At 38.5% G+C, this 22175-nt stretch overlaps 1 protein-coding gene across 3 annotated transcripts; it reads left to right on the plus strand.

Annotated features, from left to right (window-relative positions):
* The first annotated feature begins 4405 nt into the window (after window positions 1-4405).
* Window positions 4406-18530, plus strand: wu:fy63c09 (uncharacterized protein LOC797544 homolog). 3 transcript variants are annotated; one of them, XM_066672778.1, is made up of 15 exons: window positions 4406-5367; window positions 8137-8176; window positions 9020-9060; window positions 9152-9197; window positions 10672-10804; window positions 11121-11298; window positions 11754-12800; window positions 13148-13233; window positions 13745-13809; window positions 14673-14847; window positions 15836-15904; window positions 15993-16189; window positions 16441-16634; window positions 16718-16803; window positions 17283-18530. In XM_066672778.1, exons 1-15 carry the CDS (start codon window positions 5277-5279, stop codon window positions 17394-17396), a joined length of 2562 nt encoding a protein of 853 aa, XP_066528875.1. In that variant the 5' UTR covers window positions 4406-5276; the 3' UTR covers window positions 17397-18530. The 3 variants fall into 3 exon arrangements, with proteins under 3 accessions (XP_066528875.1, XP_066528874.1, XP_066528876.1); XM_066672777.1 differs by having other exon boundaries at window positions 4407-5367; window positions 9017-9060; XM_066672779.1 differs by having other exon boundaries at window positions 4407-5367; window positions 9017-9060; window positions 15836-15889.
* Window positions 18531-22175: the final 3645 nt, after the last annotated feature.

The following is a 22175-nucleotide window of genomic DNA, read 5'->3' on the forward strand; positions in this document are numbered from 1 at the left end:
TGAACTAATCTAACACACCTGAAAACTACATTTGTTTAACAGAAAACTACACACAAGATAAATGTTTTCTTCAGGATTTGGTGTGTTTACGGTTTGCCTTTGAGCCCATTAAGTTTTTCTAAGAAATCTGCAATTCCACACAGAGCAGTTTTGATGATCCATCATTTACATTTTACTTATAGAGCGCTTTTTACAACAGTTGTCGTCACAAAGCAGCATTAGGCTTTTCAGATTTGTTAGGAGTTTCACAGCCCATATTTCCTCTGTTGCAAAATGGATACGTGAAGCTGGAATGTTCTAGTGCTGGGCAAAATGGGCGCAAATGAATATAACGATTAATTGTACATTTTACCACAATTAAGATTGTTCATTCATTCATTCATTCATTATCTGTAAGCGCTTATCCAGTTCAGGGATCATCCAGTTCGCGGTGGGTCCAGAGCCTACCTGGAATCATTGGGCACAAGGCAGGAATACACCCTGGGGGGGGTGCCAGTCCTTCACAGGGCAACACAGACACATTCACACCTTCGAGTCGCCAATCCACCTACCAACATGTGCTTTTGGACTATGGGAGGAAACCAGAGCACCCAGAGGAAACCCACGCAGACACAGAGAGAACACACCGCACAGACAGTCACCCGGAGGAAACCCACACAGACACAGAGAGAACACACCACACTCCTCACAGACAGTCACCCGGAGGAAACCCACGCAGACACAGAGAGAACACACCACACTCCTCACAGACAGTCACCCGGAGCGGGACTCGAACCCACAACCTCCAGGTCCCTGGAGCTGTGTGACTGCGACACTACCTGCTGCGCCAGGTCCTAAATGTCGATTTCAATAAATTTTCGATTAATTGCCCAGCCCTGCACTGTTCTCACATTTGTCTTCAAGGTTTCAGCAGAAGTCAGTTGTGTTGACTCAGCACTTTTAGGTTTTCATAGTTGTTTACATGTATCAGTATTGGAATATCGGCATTTTTTTTGCACGACAAAAACAATTCTAAAAAAGAGAAGACCAGCCCGCAATAAACTTCAGGTCCTTTGCTGATAGAATCCACTGTTTTAAAAGGAGTACTACTGTAGTCCGGCTCAGCTGGTTTATGGGAGCTACTCCTGCTTCATCACTCATTGATTCATTTATTGCCTGTAACCATTTATCTAGTTCAGGGTCACGGTACTCTTGCTTCAATTACTCTAAATTTTACTGGACAATTTAGGACATTGGTTAAAGATGCTCTACTCTCCAGATGTATTTATTATACTTTTTTATTTTCTTTCAATCTTTTTGATTATATATTTTAAGCAGTTTTCCATCCACACTGTAAGCCTTTATGTGTGAATGAGTTATCACATGATCCATTACATAATGTTATTAGACATTGATTTCCTCAGTGGTTAGATTAACAGTAATCTAGTGGCCATACTATAAACTTCACACCAGCTTTGTGTTTTGTTTTTAAAAAATGTATATATATTTTGCCCTTAAATTACCCTTAAATTGAAATAATGCATACTTTAATTCTATCATCCAATATGACATAATGAAACACAGTCTGAGAATCACATTTTATGTGAGATTACTTTTATGTGCCATGTATTATTGGTGTATTTTTGGCTTTGTATGTATTTAAGTGCTTTAAGGGCTTTCTAGTTTCTAGTTTCTAAATGAGTTTATATACATCTTTAAAATGCTGGGTATGGTTTATAATTTTTCAGTAAAAAAAACCTTTCAGATCCGATTATTAAATAATCAACATGATTGGTTGATTACTAAAATAATCCCTAGATGTTGCCTTTAGTTAATGGTTTATTTTGGGTACAATAAACAGACATTTATATATCAGTAAATTTCATATACGGCACTCATGACCCTAAAATGCCCTTTCAGTAGGAGTCTTAAGTAATGTTTTATCTGAGATTCACTCTGGTTTTGTGTTGAAGACAATTAGTCACATGTTGCTTGGTTTGCCAAACTGCTCCCAGTCCACACTTGGCTAAACTATATCCTCAAATGTTTTTCCGAGCATACTGTAGACATTGTCAGTAACCCTAACCCTAGACTCGTATAAATATAGTTTATGTACAATGTTCTAATAAGTGAAATACTGAATAAAAAGAATTGTGACAACCCACTCTGGGACTGTGTCCTACCCATGTGGGCCCCAATATAAAAAAAAAAAAAAAAAAACCTGCCTGGTTTGTTACTTGCTAAATAGTGTGCCCTCAGTCACCATACTGTTAAACCTGCTCACTGCCAAAAGGTGGCTGCTGCACTATTTAAGGTGGAATGGAAAATTTAAAACTAAGTAGCTGCACTTACAGAAATGTTATTTTGTAATTTCTTGATTCAAATGTGCTCTGTATAAATACATTACATTGTATCAATGTAAACCATAATTCCTGTAAAATATTTAATAAAATGAATTGGGTTAGTGTAATGTATTTCATTATTGTTTAACCAAATTGAGACGACATTTCTTCAGTCAGAAAATTAAAAACGACCTTCAGTTTAGTATAAACCACTACATTCGCGGTGGAGATGAAGCATATTTTAATAATAAAAGTAATCCAGCAGTCCACAGAATCTTACCTGCTTAGAAAATTAGGCAAATTTCATCAAACCCAACAGAAAGTCCCATCAGCTCAAGACCCCACTGATCCACTGGAGAAACTGCTGTCGAAATCCTCCACGTGTGAGTTAAAATATTAATGTTTACTTGGTGTCCCAGACCAGTGTGGCTTTGTGTGAGCACGGGTCAGTAATCCTCCTCTCAGAGGTGCTTTGAGCTAACCAGGGCTAGGCTCCACCCCCTACAAACACAGCAACCAATCAACATACAGAGCGCAGCTCAACTGAGAGGTCCAGGGGCTGTGGTGAGTTCAGCCCATATCTATAGCAAGGCCAGTGGTTCTTACATTTTTTTTCAACTTTTTCCACATAATGTTTACTACTTGTGGAGGATGTGCTAACTTAATTTCACAAATCATATCCTTTACCAGGATGGATAAAAAAAAAAACAGTATGATTTTTTTTACTTCATTATACACTTTTAAAACGCATGTTTTAGTCAGAGATGTGTTGCCTCAAACTCAGTGTTCTGTTTTCTGAATATTACAAATAGCCTACATAGGTCTGACAGGCCTTTATTCAGAAATCTACAAACAAAGTTAGTCAGCCAACTAAGACATGACAGGTGGCAAACTGACCAACAGATTAACCTCTGTGTTTGTGTGTTTGTTGTCTTTAAAAGCTCATGCACATAAGAAGTAGGCCAGCTGTCAAAAAAGCAATTACCCTTTGCAGACATTTATTTAAAAGTTAACAAAAAGAATTGTAGACATAGTCCCAGCTAACAGGGAACGTTCCCACAACTTTGGCTAACATTATGTAAATGTTCGCCTAATGTTAGAAGCAAACATTCTTACAGTGATGTCAATGGACCGTTCCATAAACCTTACTTGACCTTGATAAAACTGTCCTAATGTTAGTCTGAAATGTTTTTTTTTCACTTTCAGGGCACATTTCCAAAGCAGACTTAAGAAAAACGTTCTGAGAACATAAAAAAAAACTGGACAAATTCACGTTGAGGGAACATTCCAGTGTAAAGTTCTTAACAACCAAAGAAGAACATTATGGGAACAATCAAAGAACATAATTTTGCAACGTTCTAAGAACGTTCCAAGGCAGCATTCCAAGAATGTTAAATTATTAGTGTAAAAAAGGTTGCGGTAACTTATAAAAAACTTTCTGAGAACGTTAAAAAAACTGGACAAACTCACATTGAGGGAACATTCCAGTGCAACTTTCCCACAACCAAAATGAAACGTTAGAGGAACGTTCTGAGAACGTAATTTTGTTAGCTGGGAAATGACCTAAAATCTTTCAGCACTGACACCACGCTACGTAGGGTTTCTGTTTTAATACAAACAAAGTCACAGTTAAATACCAAACATATATCAAACCCATTGCCATCCGGATGATATGTTTAATGAGTTACGAAGTTAGAAAAGACATATACGTACAAATATGTTAAATATGTCGTGGGCTTTTGTCATTTTAGATGGATTTTCAGCGCCATCTGGTGGTCGTACTCTTTACCTACACAAACACCTGCTTTGGAAGAGTTAAATTTATAAATTAAACAATTGTCTGTACTGTGAATAATATTAATGCTTATTCCGACCCTAATATATTCTTAATTATAATAAACATTAAACATACGGAGCTAATAAAAATGTCCAGAACTTGATTTTTAAGTGTGGTGATGTAAATAAATAACTATAATAAATATAAATTCAAAAAATAACATAATTAGTTGAATTAATAATTCAACTTATATACTCCATTAAACGTTTCTCTTGGTTCATGGCCAGCAAACACATCCATGTAGAGCCCATATGACAACCCAGCAGGTTTAGTCCACAGGTTTTTAATGTTGGCCCCATATACGAATACCCTTCAAGATCAGGATGAATCACATGAGGTCAATATGGGGCTGTTTACTGAAACCACAAAATCTCTCTCAACTGTGGCCTTATGGTGGCATTCCAGAGGAAGTCGTTGGTTTATGGTGGGTATAGGATGGGGTGGATCTCTTTGTTCCTGTCTTTTTTTGGCATACCATACGCAAATAAATCCCTTACACATTGGGAAGTTTGATGATAAATGGTCCACTGTCTGATTTTCATTTGTGAGGCCAAGTGTTCGTGTTCATTGAAGTTAATCGTTTGTTTACATTACTGAGCCCTGAGCTAGCGGCTAACATGGAGAAGTCCTAGCCCCAGAGGATCGTCTCATGCCCCGGAACCTTGAATACAGTTGATTTTAAGCGGTGTATGGTGTAGGCGTGTCCCGCAGTCACCGTGCTTAGTTTTCAGATTTCGAAAGCACTTTTATTACCCCTTCGCGTCCACTGTCAGTCAGAGCCTGGCGCCTCCCCGTAGATTTGTTTAACGGGGAAAAACTTCCTGTTGACGTAAGGTTGTGGGATTGGACCAAAACCTCCAGGAAAAGAGTTATTCGATTGTTTTAGAGTCGGGAAACAACGAAGGACGGGTTGTTTGTCTCTAACTCTCGGCTCTTCAAGTTTATTTATTTTTAAAAACCGAGAAACAAGCAGCTGTCGCTGGACAGTCCGTCTCTGGGAGCGGGGTTAAAAGTTGTGCCCGGCTCCAGTTCTAGTCCAGTTCTCACACTGAAGGCGGCTCTCGAAGGAGGACACCGCAGTAATGTTTTTTTATTAGTATGTAAAAAGTCCTTTTGGTATGGCTGAAGCTAGAGTTGAAGACGAAGAGGAAAGTCTGAGAGAGTCGAGAGGAGGAAGAAACCCGCGGCTGGCCAGGGCATCATCCTCAGGTGTGTTTTGGTCTCGTAGCTGAACTCGGCTCGAGAGCTGAAGTTTCCAATTCTTCGAGTCCACCTTAAATCGTGCGGCAGTTCCATTGTGGGGCTGGTAGCGCGACAATGGAACCTGCTTCGCCAGTTAAGGTGGAACGGATATTTCCAATAAAAGGCAGACAAGAAAAAAGCGAAATATAAATACGCGTTTGAGGTGGGTTATAGGCCAAAATGAGCTGACACACACATAAAACACGTAAATAAGTGTAGTTGACAACGGCTGTACCTTTTAATACTTTTTAAAGTATTTGGGACCTAATTAACAACCATTAATAAATTCGTTTTAAATTAAATTCTAACTGTTTATAAACCTGAGCTAAGGAGTGTCGGAGTTATAAAAGGTATCTACAAAGTGACTAAAGAATTATTTAGTCACAAGTTAAGCGGTGTGTGTTTATAAATAACAACTAAGACACTATTTTAAACTCATTTATAAACCTAATAGAAGTGTGGTTCTGTTTAAAGGGTTAATGTCGATGCGGTGGCTTGCTTTCAGTTAACGTTAGTCCTAAAAATTCTAGACAAAAACACAGAGAGAAGGGATTTAAAGGATATGAGTTTGGGTTTAATTACTAGTGATGTGATTAAAATTTGTTAATAATTTATTTAAACAATTAAAATTCATGGAGAGATGTTGGCAGAGTGTTTTTCAGTCTGTGGTTGTTTTTAATACAAGTGTGTTGTTCCTCCAGTGGGATAAACTCAGTAACATGTGGAATGGGAAGAATTGTCCTCAACAAACTTTGCACACATTACTCACTGCTTTTTTAAAAACGAGAAATGCATTCAGTAGAAGTTTGAAAAGGGAAGGAGGTTCATCTGGTTTCGTAACTGAATTTGTTTAGGACCCGAGGTGTAATTTCCATGGAGGTGGGGAGTCTCAAACACCTTTAAAAAAAACAGTTCAACCGTATCCTGTCCCATTAAATTAGGTAATCGCTTGGTAATAAAATACGTCCTTTATGATATTGTAAATTTCCTGATAAATCAATGACCCTGTGAATGAATATATTACACAGATACCTGATAATATAATGATTAGTTGATTTAAATACTTTTACTTTGAGATATCTTTATTTTTATTTATTTTTTGGTGCCTCCAGTGTGTAACTTGAAGTTATGACTTTGGGTAAGAGCAATCTCATAGTAGTTTGGAAAGCATATGCTTCATGCAGCTTTGGAAAGGATTATAATTAGGAGCTGAGACCACTGTGTCATGTGACAAGTGCCCGCTCTCATGTGACTATTTAAATCAGTAGTACTCAAATGAACCAGGTCAAGGGTTCCCAACCTGTTCCACCTCAAGGCACTTGTTTATCACTAGAAATCATAAAGGGCAAAAATATATATGACATTTAAAAAAAATGTATGAATATCATTTCCTTTACGTCTCTCACACTGAAAGCCTGAAATCTGTTGTTTGATTCCCATTTCACTAAAAGTGTTAGCTATATTTGCCCACCACAGACCTCAGAGTCCTGATTTGTCTTGGCCAAAGAACCACAGTTGGTGCTTTACAACCCATTTTTGTTGGTCAGATAATGAATCAGGCTTCACTCTCACACTTCTAGATATAAATTATGACGGTGTCATATTGTACCTTATACTAAAGTCATTTCCATAAATCTAGTGTTGACAGCACATGGTAATTATTTTATTTAGGGACTGTGATTGTCAACTAAATAGTTATTTCTTATATAACAGGGTTCCAGACCAGACCCAAACACAGTTATGTTGTAAATTATAGCTTTGATGAAGTCTCTCTCTCTCTCTCTCTCTCTCCCCCTAGTAATGTAAATAAGGCTGTGTGTAAAAACACAATGACATAAAAAGTACTGTAAATTAAATCTCACTCTCTCACTCTCCTTCCCTCTCTCTCCTTCAGTTAATTGATCCCAGTGCCCTAGATGCCACCAATAATTTGTCAGTGATGTCCTACTCTGGGCAAACAAGGACCAACACCTACTTTTCAGGTGTTTAATTGGTTAATTTAGTGTCCAGTGCCCAAACTGTCTCTGTCAAAGACTTGTAATTCCCACAAGTTTGAGAAATATCGGCAGGTCTCAGACCAGCTGAAAAGTATTTTTGTCAGTGGTAACAACATATTCGGTTCTTCTCTCATTGTACTGGTTACTTCAGGTATCTTTCATTTTAATCAGCAGAGAACACACCTAGTTCTTTTCACACCTAGTTCATCTCTGTGACAGTGTATCTTCCAGTTTGTTTCAAATTTCAAATATCAGTGTTAGTTATTTGATCATAGCATTCATACTTTTGCATTAGGGCCTAGAAGAAACATTTTATATATAAATACACAAACACACAAAATGGGTAAAATGTAGTTGTCACAATAAAAATGAACCATATGTTAATGATAGTGTATGACCAATGTGATTATTAAAGTTTTGATTCTCACACACCACACTGGACATGTGTAAAAATGCCTTTAAATGAACATTTGGATTCAGCATTTTTATTTATTTTTGCCCAAAGACATTATAACATTTTGATTTAATTGTATAGTTAAATAATAAAGATTAAAGTTTATTTTTAGTCTGTTTTTGCTGAAAAATACCAGCGTCAGATCCCTAAATTGATTTCGTAGACTCTAACTCAGTATGTATTTTGAGTCTCTTAGGCAAGGTTGGCAACTGGGTATTAAAGTTTTCTGTGCCAAAATGATCTCAGCAAAAATGTGACCTCAAAGTAAGTGTGTGTGTGTTGCAGAACGAGCAGAGAGGAACAAGTCTGAACAACGCCACTCCAGGTAAGACAATACATTAAGAGCAACATAATAGTCCAGAGCTATGGTGTGTTACTTATTCCTATGTGTTTTAAGATGATGTTTTGATAATCTTTTTGATTCTGAAACATACACGTGCATAAATTACATTAAACCCATTATGTAACTTATTAGTTTTTCTGCTCCAGAGTCCATTTGCGAAAGACCTGTTTCCCAAAAAGGCCTCCATTCCAGTATTAATCTCTACAGAAATGCAAATGTTGGGCTGAATCACTGACTCTTCAGCCCTGCATCTGTGGCCTTTTGTTCGGGAATACTTGTCAAATGAGGTCAAGGAAAATAGAGTTTTGGCAGTGTATTAGCACATGAAAGGGTCCTTGAGGTTCCTCTTCATGATCTCAAATCAGATACTTGCATTTATGTCATTTTCACGTCTAGAGTTGGCAGCTGTGTAAGTGGACAGTGAGTGAAATGTGTTAATTATCTAAAAAAAATATATATATAAAAAAAAAAAAAATAAGCATTCATTTTTTAAAAATATTTTTGTGCATAAAACATGGTGAATGGTAGTTGCATGTTTTTTGACCTTCATGTTCATTTTCTAAACACCGTACACCCAACAGATGACATTTAAAATGTTGGTAGCTCAGCTCTATATGGAAAAGGGTTTTTAACTGTTCTTCTGTGTAAACGTGAATCTACTGCCAGGAAAGTACAAGTGCTGCAGTTAGCAACTGAGTCACAGCTGGAACAACACACACATAACAGTTATATTCCACAGATGAAGTGAACTATAAAACACGATGGAAAAAAGAGGCTGGGCATAACTCTCTCACTCTCATTTTCTTTCTCTTTCTTTTTCAGCAGTCAAGGAGCTCTCTCTTCTATAAGAGCAGTGATTAAACGCAGTAAGTCTAATATTGTTTTGTTATTTTGTTAAATATGTTACAGGCACATACATTCTGTTAATTATTTTTTTCCCCCTGAAAAAACATTCAGCATCCAACAGAACAGCTGCCCAAACTGAACCCAACAGGGACAGACGGTAAGTGTGGGAAAAAAAATCCTTTCTTTATTTTTTTATGGAGAGAAAAGTATTACTGTATTCTACAATGTAAAAGTACAGTCTTTGAATTTGAGTTTAGTTACAGAATGTAATTACCAGCACAAAAAATACATATGTAATACAGTACGGGCTTTTTCTATTGTGACACTAAACATTGTTGTCACTAAATTTACAAACAATAATGGTTTTAGAGACCAGTTCTATTCCCTTTAAGGACATTACATTCTCTTAAAGGCTAGGCACCACTTAATGGACCTCCATGAATATTTCACATTATTTTAGTTACTGACATGTATAAGCATGAATTAAAATGAAAATAACTGCTTAATTTGCTTTAAAACTGACAATTTTATTAAATTGACGGAAAAACCCGAGCTCGCTACGGAAATTCTTGAACGCAACCGTGACGTCACTGGTGGACAACAGCTGAACAACGCCGCGGTAAAACACCGTTATGACTGACTGTTATGACAGTATCTAGCTAAATAACCAACATTATTCATGACAATAGCCTAGCAATAAGCTAAACTCAAATGTAGAGGTACCGTTATTCTTGTAAATGTGATCGAAGTCGAACTCGAATTCATCTGACACTATAAACCTCCGTAATGCAGCTACGTAGCCGAGTATAATCTGATACACCGAGTTTAGCAAGTCAAGCTAACGTTAACTAACACCAACTAAAACAGGCGAAGTGTGTGTCCTTACCCTGTTTACCTCCATGTTACAGAGGCTCTTGAAAACCTTTCGTTGGTGTCCTTACATGCCCATATTGTTGGAAAAGCGCCAGTGAAATGAGCTACAGATAACGGAGTGAGCGGATGGTCCTTGCCAAAGTGCCCATTTAAAGTTGACAAATTTAGTCCATTTTCTGGATATTTTGGGATCTTTGAGCCATTTGTGCACAGATGTCCCACTGTACATTGAATGATTGCAGCCAGAAACAACACACCTTTTCGTCATTTTGCATTAAATTAAGTGTAACTTCTAGAGTTGTTGTCCACCATCTACGTCACAGGCAAGACGCCTATTAGAGTTTCCCAACACCGTTGTTGGGGGGGGGACCAACGGTCTTTTAAACCTTATTCCTTGAATTAGTAAGAAATAACATGTTTTCTGACTATCAATAAACACAAGTTAGGAACTCAAACTCCACTGTATTTATTTGTTTGACACTTTCATATCGCTGGTGCTTAGCCTTTAAAAAGGAGAGAGACATATTTCTAAGTGGAAATCATAGAACTGTAAAATAAAAGAACATAAATCCTGGAGATGAAATGGGGCGTATTAAACCGTCATGACTAAAAATCAACAGTTGATACAGAATATGGTACAACTAAAGGCCCTAAATATGTACTCTTGAGAGTACCACCGCAGTGACAGTTTTTTTTGAGAGTGTAGATTGTTTTGCCTGGGTTACATCTCTTTAATGATGGTTGCTGATATTTGTCAGGCGTCCAGAAATCACCATCCTTTCAGCTGAACCTCTAGCCACTGACAGCTGGTTCCCACGGGCTTCTGGAGCATTTCCACCACCACCACCTCCTGCTGAGCCTTCATGGTCTAGTAGTGGTCTCACAGTTCAGGTAAAAATCAGTACAGAATCTCTCTTAACTGTAAAACAAGGTTGTTTATGATTTTAACAGTTTGGACAATTCTAAAACGCCTGCACTCTACGTGAGATGCAGCATAACATCAGACCAAATTTTTATGTGTTAAATTAATTCAGTTTGTAGGTGCTCTACCTCACAATTTCATACGCATGTATACTAAAAAATAAGTTACTGTTTTATGTGGTTGTTGCTTAGAGTTTTAAGGTAGAGATGGTTTTTCTAACAAAAGCTGAAGCTGAGATGATTTGGGCTTTGCTTAATCACTTTTTCATTGTATTTTTTGTCGCAGCTTCCCCCACCTTCATATGAACAGGTGATTAAAGAAAAGAGTCGCGAGAAGAGCTCTCACTCCTCGTCTGTCCCTTCCTCATCATCTTCATCTCCCACTCCCCGCCGTTCTACTGCCACCATTGCAACTCAGACCGACACGGAGCGTTCCAGTACACGCGACCGCAGTGGTCCACCGGGTAAGCTCAGACAAATAAAAGCAGGGATTTTGGCATGGGTTCATAAAACAGGGATCACTTATACCTGACAGAGATTATTCTTAGTTGAAAACTTCGGTACCCTCAGATAAAATGGACTTGTTGGTTGAAATGTATTCCACAGAGGTATGAGTTAACAGTTAGCTGTAGTAATAAGCATTAAGATTTGAAAATGTTGAGCCTGTAGACATCAGAAAGTCATTAGTCAGACTGATGGGCTGGGTATATTAGCTTGTTCACTCACTAATGCCTCAGATGTGTTAGTGTTTCACACATACATTTTAAAAACATTTCAGATTTTATTTATATTTTTGTACAGATAAAAAAAAAGCCATAAAACACAGTATTCCCAGAGTAAGGGAAATACTGCATTAAAATGAAGTTTAAAAATATTAACATGAACAAACATTAAGTGCTTGTTTTTGCATTATCTTTAGCACGTCGGCCACCAAAACCACCTCGCCCGTCCTTCCCGCTCGTTCCTAAACCTGCTGAGTCTGCACCTGCCCATACGCAGTCTCTCACTGAGCTGGAACAGCGTGACCCGACCTGTACCACACACACTCCACCTGCCTCGCAGGGTGAAGACATTCCGAGCACAGACCTGTCAAAGCAGTGCAGTGTTCAGACAGAAGTCTCCAATATCCCTCATGACCTCACGCTTCCTGAGATCACACCCACTCTCTCGGACTCCTCCCACATCACAGAAGATCCTCCTTCACAGCACGTAGTGAAACAGGCACGTCCCAGGCCACGCCCTCGCTCCAAAGCCTTTATGCAGCCAGTTGTCAGAGAGGAGACTTTGGACCAGGCAATGACAAAAGAGGTTAAAGTTCAGACATTAGTGCGTCTGAAAGATGACACAAGTGAGAACATTTTTGCTGGATTCACAGACAGTTCCTCAGATACATCTTCAAATAAGTATTTACAGGAACTACTGGATGCATTTGGTTACAATGAACAGGGATTCCAAGGTGACCAGCCTAGTGACAGTGACCAAAGTGAAGAGGAAGAAGAAAAGGAAGCAGCAGCTTCTGGGCATTGTGCTGCTTCCAGTTCAACCTCGGAACCTTTAGAACCTTTAAAGAGACCAGAACCAAGGCCTAGAACTCATAACCCCAAGCCAACAATAGCCCCTAAACCATTGCAGGAAGAACAGCAGACTGTAAGTTCTTTAGAAGAAACAAATAAACAGGCCTTAAACCATCCGGTCCCTGCACCCAGACCTTTCCTAACAAACAAAATCTCCGAAGGGAATAAACTAGAAATAAACAAACTCCCTCCGCCCCCTAGACCTCCTGTAGCTACCCGCAGGTCTGTAGTTCCAACAAAGACAGAAGAAGAACCATCCAGACACCAAGGTGCAGTGGTGCCTCCTAAGCCCTCAGGAGATGACCTGAATATTAACGATCAGTCCAAGAACTCTTCCTCTGCTCCTGTGAAGCCACCCCCGTTTACTACTGCCAACAAAGCAAGTGGAAAAAGTGAGTGCATTTGTTTTTGTTTTGAAATAAGGAAGCCTTGTTTAATTTCTTCCAGTCGTGTGTGTGTGTGTATAAAAGAGGTTTTGTAATTTATCCTTGTATTCCATGCAGCAAACAACAAAGGCATAATTTGGACCTTAAAAAAGTATCAAAACAAAGCTGTGCAATCTTTAATTAGTTGTGTTGGAATAACTTCAGGGCAGGGCCATCATAATGCCGTGACTTCATTTTGAGTCATTGTGATTCAGCCAAGTGTCAGGAGTGCGTACCCACTAAAACATGCTTCTGTAATTGAAATCTCAATATAGACTATATTCATGTACTATTAATCTCTTTCTTTTGCTCAGGTCCCCTTGGCTCCTCTCAAATGAAGCCTCCAGCCAAGCCTCCTTCTCATAGGAGACCTCGACCACCGTGTAACACTAAAGCACAGGTAACCGAATATTTCCCTTATATCCTCAAGCCTGATTTGGTAAACACTGCTAGTGTTTTTGTTTAAAAGGTCGCACAAATTTATGGTGTTTTCTCTTTCTTGATCTGCACCTAGAGAACAATCAGGTTGTCATGTTTTTAACCTGATAATTTGCTTCAGACAGTCAGAAGACTTGTCATATTTTGCATTTTTTAATCATAAACTAACATTTCCCTTTGATGCAGTGTTTGATTAACTTTCAATTTGATAACTGCTTCTTTACTGCTTCCTTTTTTTTCATCAATGTACATAATGGATGAACCATTTTGTGTTGTGGTTCCTGAAGGAATAGAGTGGAACAGAGACCACTGCATCACATCACAAATTACTTTTGGCCTCACCTTTAAATTTTTTCTTTTGTAGCATAACACGTGATGTACATTGTTTTCTGTTCAGTGTTTCATATCCTAGTGCAACTGCTGTATTCCAGTGAAAATATATTTGTTAATTAATATATTTATCTTCTGTTTAGGTTGTTCCTGGTAGTGTAAATGTTAGTGCAGCTGCAGCTTCATCTGTTCCCTCACTGCCCCCTAGGTAAGTCTGACTTAAAGTAAATATCCTCAAAATCACTGTTAATTTAATTACTTTAAACAACCAAAATGTGGGTCAGTTAATATTTTGTGTTTTATGTTGTTTTTCTTGTGTGTTAAAGTCAGAAAATGAAAAGATATTTGGTAGAAAAATAGATTTAATGTTTAAACTTATTTTCACTTGGAGAACTAATGACCAGGGTTTAAATTTCACATAGAAAATGAAATTCATACTCTCTGCTTAAAGAAATACTTTTCAGTACATAAACAGAAATAAAATTTGAGAGGGTAGAACATGATTCATTCATTCATTATCTGTAACCCTTATCCAGTTCAGGGTCGCGGTGGGTTCAGAGCCTACCTGGAATCATTGGGCGCAAAGTGGGAATACACCCTGGAGGGGGGCGCCAATCCTTCACAGGGCAACACACACTCACACACATTCACTCACACCTATGGACACTTTTGAGTTGCCAATCCACCTACCAATGTGTGTTTTTGGACTGTGGGAGGAAACCGGAGCACCCGGAGGAAACCCACGCGGACACAGGGAGAACACACCACACTCCTCACAGACAGTCACCCGGAGGAAACCCACACAGGCACAGGGAGAACACACCACACTCCTCACAGACAGTCACCCGGAGGAAACCCACGCGAACACAGGGAGAACACACCACACTCCTCACAGACAGTCACCCGGAGCGGGAATCGAACCCACAACCTCCAGGTCCCTGGAGCTGTGTGACGCTACCTGCTGTGCCACCGTGCTGCCTAGAACATGATTTCAAATTTTAAAAATAATCTAAATAGTTTCATTATTATCTTCTTGACTGTATTTTTTTCTCACGTCTCTTTTTTTTTTAGGCCAAATGAGGGTAGGCTGCTTCCTTTACGTCCTCCTCCAGCCAAATCTAAATCTAAAAGCTCATCCCATGTCTCTGCAACAACCAACCAGCTCCCAACTGAACGGGCACCAAAACGGGGACCACCTCTGCCTCCCAGACCAAAGCCAGGGCATCCGGTTTACAGAGATTACACAGTAAGGCCAGGTTTAACACGGGTGTAATTTCTATTAGAGAAAAGTATCCTCCTGAAAACTAACAATTTTAAGACAACATTTTTTGCGAAGCCCAGGCATTAAAGCAGTCATACGACACGGAGGTTTACCTTTGGCCTGTTTAGGTAAAATAACCCATTTAACCTCTTGTTGCAAAATGTGTACATGAGAAATAGTTTTACATTCTCAATACTCTCATATCTAATAATGGTTTGTGTAAGAAGTAAAATGCCACTTTTTTGACTGGACTCTGATGTGTGAATCACATTTAGAAGAGAATGTGGAAAACCTGCAACTAAAATTTATCTGAAACAACTGGCACTAGTTTGCAGCTGATTCAAGATCACCTGATATTTTAACGTAAGAGTCACTAAAATACAGATCCTCACAGCGCATTGTTGTCAGAATAAAACAGAAAATAAAACCTCTGTAGAATACAGAGAGAGAATAATAATCCACCCATCCAACAATTCCAGAGAACCAGAAGTGGGATTTGCATCCAAAGCAGTCTAAAGCCTACATTCTAGTCCAGTCATACTGTTTCATTACTTATGAAGAAATGCTGTAATTTAAGAACATTTTTAAGAGCAAATCTGAAGAATGAGACATTTATGAGCAAGTATAATTTTCCACAACAGTTCCACATTTTAAACATCGTGCTTATGGTTTTTTTCAGCATTTTACTGAATTATACTTAATGTAGTTTGTACAGGACTAATTAAACTCTCCTTGTAATAAAGCATAACAGAGGCCTGTGATCCTTAGGTAATTATGGCATTCACAGTAATCATCATAACACATTTTATCATGAAAAGTATGATCTCCCATTCCTAAGTACTTCTATTTTTATTCTGTTCTATTTTTAACACAAAGCATTTTCATGAACAAAAGAAAATGCCTGAGAAACATGAAGCTTTCTTGATGCTGACTGCTACAATACTGTGTGTGTGTGTGTGTGTGTGTTTTCCAGAACAAAGTACCCCAAGAAAATTTAAAGTTGAATCCTGCTGGCACCGAGCCAAAGGTAAATGACCTTCAGGTAAATACTTGACAATATGAACACTTTTACACTCTTTAATCGTAAATGGTGTTGACATCTACAGTCATCCCTGCTCTGTCTAATGCAGAAGGAAGAGCCCCTCCTTGTTCTTGATGACACACACACTCCCACACAGACAGCTAGCTTCACTGAAAAAGTTCAGGCTGTGTGTGATGATGTCTGTCCAGAAGTGAGGGAGGAGCCCATCTCTCAGCAGAAACAGAACCAAGAAGAAAAGGAAGAAACGCAGAAAGAGCCGCAGCCCCAACCAAACACCAACATCAGGTTTAAAAACACATTCTATGTTTGTCTTGTATTCAGTTTCCCCCACCAACTGCCCCCTTATACGTCTTATTATCGTTAAACAGTCTCTATCCTTGCTCTTCGTTTATGGCTAACATATGTTGACTAGCACTGATTCGATATACGGTTTTGTGCTTCATTTTTGATTTTTCATTTCTGAAATTAAGACTGGGCTGGAATAAAATGTAATAAAACTACGTACACTAAGCATTACTCTTGCTCTCTCCCTCTAGGTGTGTAGCTCGGTTTGCGTTCGAAGGTCAGGGTGAAGAGCTGACATTCAGTGATGGTGATGTCATCTCCTTAACGGAGTATGTAAATGAGGAGTGGGGGCGTGGCACACACAACGGACACACGGGGCTTTTCCCTCTAAATTTTGTTCAGGAAGTTCCATCGTCACAAAGGAAGCCTACACCAGATACAACTGGTATGTGTTGAGATTTTTTAGTGCGAGGTCTTTTGTGTAATATATATATATTTTTAAAAAAATGTTTTTTCAAATCTCTGTAGCATCGCCGGTGGTGGAGAGAAAAATGCAGACAGGCAGGGCTCTGTATGACTTCAGCCCTGAGTCTGAGGATGAACTCTGCCTCAAGGTGTGTACATATCTGGTTGTGACTGTTATTAACAGTTTTATGGTTGCATAGTTATGTATTAATTGACTGGAGGTTTATTTCACAAAGCAGGATTCCACAATTCGCTGGGTAACTTTAGCCCAAAAGAGAGGACAGAATAGGATACGATGGCAAGCAAGTTGCGTAGCGTCTCTCAGCTCTTATCTTATTAGACCAGCTTGATGTTTGGTTTACGTTATCTGGCTAAAATTAGAAATCCTGTTTATTGAATAATCCTGAGTTTATGACCAGTCTTGGGTTAAGTTTAACAGTTGAGACGTTACCATGTGATTGCAGTACATTGAATTTTATTGTTTTTTATTTTCATTGAAACTGAATTTATGATTTTTTTAAAATTCATGTGGCTTAAGTAAAGCTGACAATATCTAGAATTGTCTTATGGTGAAATGCATAAATATTATATTGGCCCCACCCCTAAGTAGCTGTTTGTGTGTGAACAGGTGGGAGATGTTGTGCGCTCTTTGGAGGAGATGGATGAGGAGTGGTTTGTAGGAGAATTTGGTGGGAAACGTGGCATCGTTCCAAAAAATTACATCCAAGTGCTAAACCCATGAAGCACTGCTGCGACTGATGAGCAACGAAGGATGTTGAGACAAGGATGTTTACATTTTTAAAAGAAAAAGATGTCATCAAATTTTGATTGTGTTTATCTGGAGTCTTTCTGCCTAAACGTACTCCAACACAGTCTAAACATCTTAGTGTTGTAAAGTACATTTCTCTTAATGTTTGTCATGTACTAGAACTGTTTTACTCACTTATTCACTGACAGTTTTTATTCCATTCCAAAGCCAACTGATAACGCTGTGGGGTTGGACTTTATCAGAACGTAACTAGACTGTGAAGAGGGCACCAGACTTGGTCTTTTTTTATGCTTTTCCCTCACTGACCTTGTTCTTTTTTAGAGACGTTTAGATGTATTAATATTTTACTTTATACATTGGTACCAACAGACGACTGTTTGATCTGATGTAAAACCTTTGTTTCCACGATAGTAGAGGAGTCTTTTGTAAAATGAAATAAGGAGTATCTGTGATATAAAGCTGTACTTAACTGAAAAATGCACAAAGAAATGATTTCCTGTGTTTTCACTCACTACGTTGACCGTAGTTTCTAAATATAAACAGATGTTGAATTTAATTCCTGCATATTTCCCAACATGGACTGAGAGTCTTTTCACAATATTATGAATGATAGCTGCTGAAAGACCTTCATTTTTCCACCGTTGGGTTGAGAAATGTTCTTTAAGAACTGCTTGATAAAGAAAGTTAAGCACAAAATGGGTGGGAGCTCCTTTAGATTTTTCTTATATTCATTCCTATAGTGTCTATAAATCGAAATTTCTATAACGTTTTCACTCTTATTTTGCCTGTCCCAAATTTTTGGTGTCGGTTGTAGGCATCAAATTAAAACAGGGTTATATTTATAAAATGCAGGAACATTGATCCGTGAAAACACCGGAAATTTTATTTTTTATGTAAGTTTTTCTGTTAAATATATGTTCAAAGGAAGATTTATTTTTACTGCATTCGACCAAATGTCCCAACGTTTTTGGGAAATGCAGTTTGTAAATTAGGACTAGCCTTGGACCAAACATCACTGTGAATCATGTTTTCCCACTGAATATTTTATGTGGTCTTGGACTGGACGTAACCTGTGGGAACAAAGACCCCTAACTCCCATTAAACCAAGATGACTTATTATAAACATTTGTGTGTGTGTGTGTGTATTTTCTTTCTCTTTTAATATACATACAGCCATGTTGTGTGCTGCCTTTTAAATTACATTTGACTTTTTTTTAAGGTAAAATAAGATTTTTAAAAAAATTATTAATTGATTGTAGCTTGTCACAGAACTGGTTTGTAGCATTCAGTTAGCAATTGAGGCTTTAGACCTCACATTAAGGGGCTAAGACACCAGGCAATGCTATCATGCTTCACATCAATAAAACATTGTATTCTTTAGGGATGGGCAGTATCCACATTTTTCATATCTCTCAAAATATTATTACGGTATAAGGTATTGATTCTACATTGTTTAGAAGCATAGCTGGCCAGCTAACGGGCACGTGTGAGTTAGCACATCATAGCAGGTGACTTTCCAGTGAACCGAGGCTCAAAACACATATTTGTTAGACGATAAAGTCTCACACCTGTGAGTATAAAGTCGAGGGAAAGATCTTTTTAGTATTTTTGTGTTTTCAGCTTCATTTCTTTCCCCTTTTTAACCCAAACTCAGTGCTAAACTCACAACTGTAGACTGATGGAGCCTCATGGGCAGTTCCACTCTCTCTGAATCCATTTTAATGATCATTAGTTGTATCCTGTGAGACTACTTGCCCTCTTCTGAATAAATGGGTTCTTGCACTGATTCAGGGTTTAAATACTAATCATAATTTGGTGCCGATGTGGCGGAGGGCTGAGTACTTTTTCTGAAATCTATAGCATATTATGACTTCAGCAACACACTGTGGTTGTGTCTGCCCCATTGTATGTGTAGTTATTCTGTCATTATTCTCAGAATTATCGTGTTAATCTTGTTTTTTTTTCAATGCAGTGGCCCTAAAATATTATTTACTGTTGAATGTAAACAATCTTTTCACCCTCATCTTTAAAATGAATGTTTTGGACATATTTGCTGACACGGTGTCTATTTAGGTCATACTTATTTGACCATTGTAGCCCCACATTAGCCTTACATCAGTCACCAGTGGGGACAACAAACTGCTGTAGTCAGCATGACGTCAGGCTACTGTTTTTTCAAAAGGTGAAGACCAGTAAAGTCATATAGAAAATGTGTACACACCTGGTCAAAAAGTGTTTTTTGATTTCCTGTTTCTTCCACGTTCTCTGCAGAGAAATATACTGTACGCTTTACACAAAATGTTCTCTCTGCAGAGTACGTTTTAAAATAATTTCACTTGGAATATTAACAATTTGGTCAGTTAACCTTGTCATTTTAACTACACCGAGAATGTTACTAGGATTTGTTTTATATTTAGACTTGAATGCAGCCACCTAGTGGTGAAACTTTGAAAAAATCCCAGTGAAACCGATAGCTTAAAGACGTTCTTGCAACAAATGATTATTAATTTTGACTGTTCCCATATGTTTTGAAGTTATATGTTCATGCTGGATTTGGTTTCACCATTTTGTGGAAGGTTAGGCTCTTTTTTAAAGGCTAAGCACCACTTAATGGACCTCCATGAATATTTCACATTATTTTAGATACTGACGTATAAAAGTATGAATTAAAATGAAAATAGCAGCTTAATTTGATCAATTAAATTGACGGAAAAACCCGAGCTCGCTACGGAAATTCTTGAACGCAACCGTGACGTCACTGGTGGACAACAGCTGAACAACGCCGCGGTAAAACACCGTTATGACTGACTGTTATGACAGTATCTAGCTAAATAACCAACATTATTCATGACAATAGCCTAGCAATGAGCTAAACTCAAATTTAGAGGTACCGTTATTCTTGTAAATGTGATCGAAGTCGAACTCGAATTCATCCGACACTATAAACCTCCGTAATGCAGCTACGTAGCCAAGTATAATCTGAGCCACCGAGTTTAGCAAGTCAAGCTAACGTTAACTAACACCAACTAAAACAGGCGAAGTGTGTGTCCTTACCCTGTTTACCTCCATGTTACAGAGGCTCTTGAAAACCTTTCGTTGGTGTCCTTACATGCCCATATTGTTGGAAAAGCGCCAGTGAAATGAGCTACAGATAACGGAGTGAGCGGATGGTCCTTTCCAAAGTGCCCGTTTAAAGTTGACAAATTTAGTCCATTTTCTGGATATTTTGGGATCTTTGAGCCATTTGTTCACAGATGTCCCACTGTACATTGAATGATTGCAGCCAAAAACAACACACCTTTTCGTCATTTTGCATTAAATTAAGTGCAACTTCTAGAGTTGTTGTCCACCATCTACGTCACAGGCAAGACGCCTATTAGAGTTTCCGAACACCATTGGGGGGGGGGACCAACTGTCTTTTAAACCTTATTCCTTGAATTAGTAAGAAATAACATGTTTTCTGACTATCAATAAACACAAGTTAGGAACTCAAATTCCACTGTATTTATTTGTTTGACACTTTCATATCGCTGGTGCTTAGCCTTTTACAAACGGGGAAGCCATCTTTGAACATGCTCTACACAAGTCAGTTACTACTTGGACTGTTGTTTTTTTTTTAAAGACTTTGATTTTTCTTTTGGAAAAGCAACTGAGAAATCTTCAGGAAATGATGTACAACCCTACAAAAACTGTGTAGCTAAGCATAAGATCCTGAATAAAAACCTTACATGACTGTGAAAGAGTTTACAGGCAGTTCCTAAAAGTGTCTCTGCCCAGGCGTGAAATACAGTTCTTATGTCCAGGTTTGCTTTTCTGGCAGTATAAAACGTTAAAAAGCTTTGAAGACACCCCTGAAGCTCCCTGACAAGGTTCATTTAAAGACACACCATTTCAATGAGTTCCAATATGTTGACTACGTCATTTACCCCTTTCTATGTATTTTTCTATTTTTATAGAACAGTTCACATGGTGACCCCTATTTATGGATTTAACATTAACATTTCTCTGTTCTGGTAAAGAGCATGCAACACCAGTTGCAGAGGCCAAAATAATTGCTAAATTTGCTAAATCCATCCATTATCTGTAAGTGCTTATCCTGTTCAGGGTCACGGTGGGTCCAGAGCCTACCTGGAATCATTGGGCGCAAGGCGGGAGTATTCCCTGGAGGGGGCACCAGTCCTTCAGAGGGCAACACACACACACATTCACACCTACGGACACCCTTGAGTTGCCAATCCACCTACCAACATGTGTTTTTGGACTGTGGGTGGAAACCGGAGCACCCGGAGGAAACTCACACACACACAGGGAAAACACACCACACTCCTCACAGACAGTCACCCAGAGCAGGAATCGAACCCACAACCTCCAGGTCCCTGGAGCTGTGTGACTGCGACACCACCTGCTGCCCCACCATGCCGCCCCTTATAACCCATATTCCCCTTCACATTTCAGCCTCAGAAGTTAGCTGGATTTCTCAAAGTGGAAAACAAGTCACAAACTTTAATGTATTTTTCAGATCTGAATTGATTTTCTCCTGTCTCAAAGATGGAATTTTTAATTGCTCTTTATCTGGTCTATCCCCTTATATTTCTTTGCGTCTTTTGATCAATTTTTAAACTGCAAATCGGGCACCTTGTTTTTCACAGGAAGAGACATTCACTTTCTTATTACAGGTGGAGTAAAGGTTGTAATATCTACAAGAAATGCTTAAGGGAGTGAATAAACACACATTACACTTTTTCAGCTACT

This window comes from Hoplias malabaricus, chromosome 5 (genome assembly GCF_029633855.1).
Source record: "Hoplias malabaricus isolate fHopMal1 chromosome 5, fHopMal1.hap1, whole genome shotgun sequence".
NCBI classification, from domain to species: domain Eukaryota; kingdom Metazoa; phylum Chordata; class Actinopteri; order Characiformes; family Erythrinidae; genus Hoplias; species Hoplias malabaricus.

Bases quoted from the DNA above. Each gene is read 5' to 3' on its own strand.
- wu:fy63c09 (XM_066672777.1), top strand. From the start codon at position 5,277: ATGGCTGAAGCTAGAGTTGAAGACGAAGAGGAAAGTCTGAGAGAGTCG. The intron at 14,848-15,835 runs GTAAGGCCAGGT...TGTGTTTTCCAG, and splicing joins CGGTTTACAGAGATTACACA to AACAAAGTACCCCAAGAAAA. The intron at 16,190-16,440 runs GTTTAAAAACAC...CTCTCCCTCTAG, and splicing joins CAACCAAACACCAACATCAG to GTGTGTAGCTCGGTTTGCGT.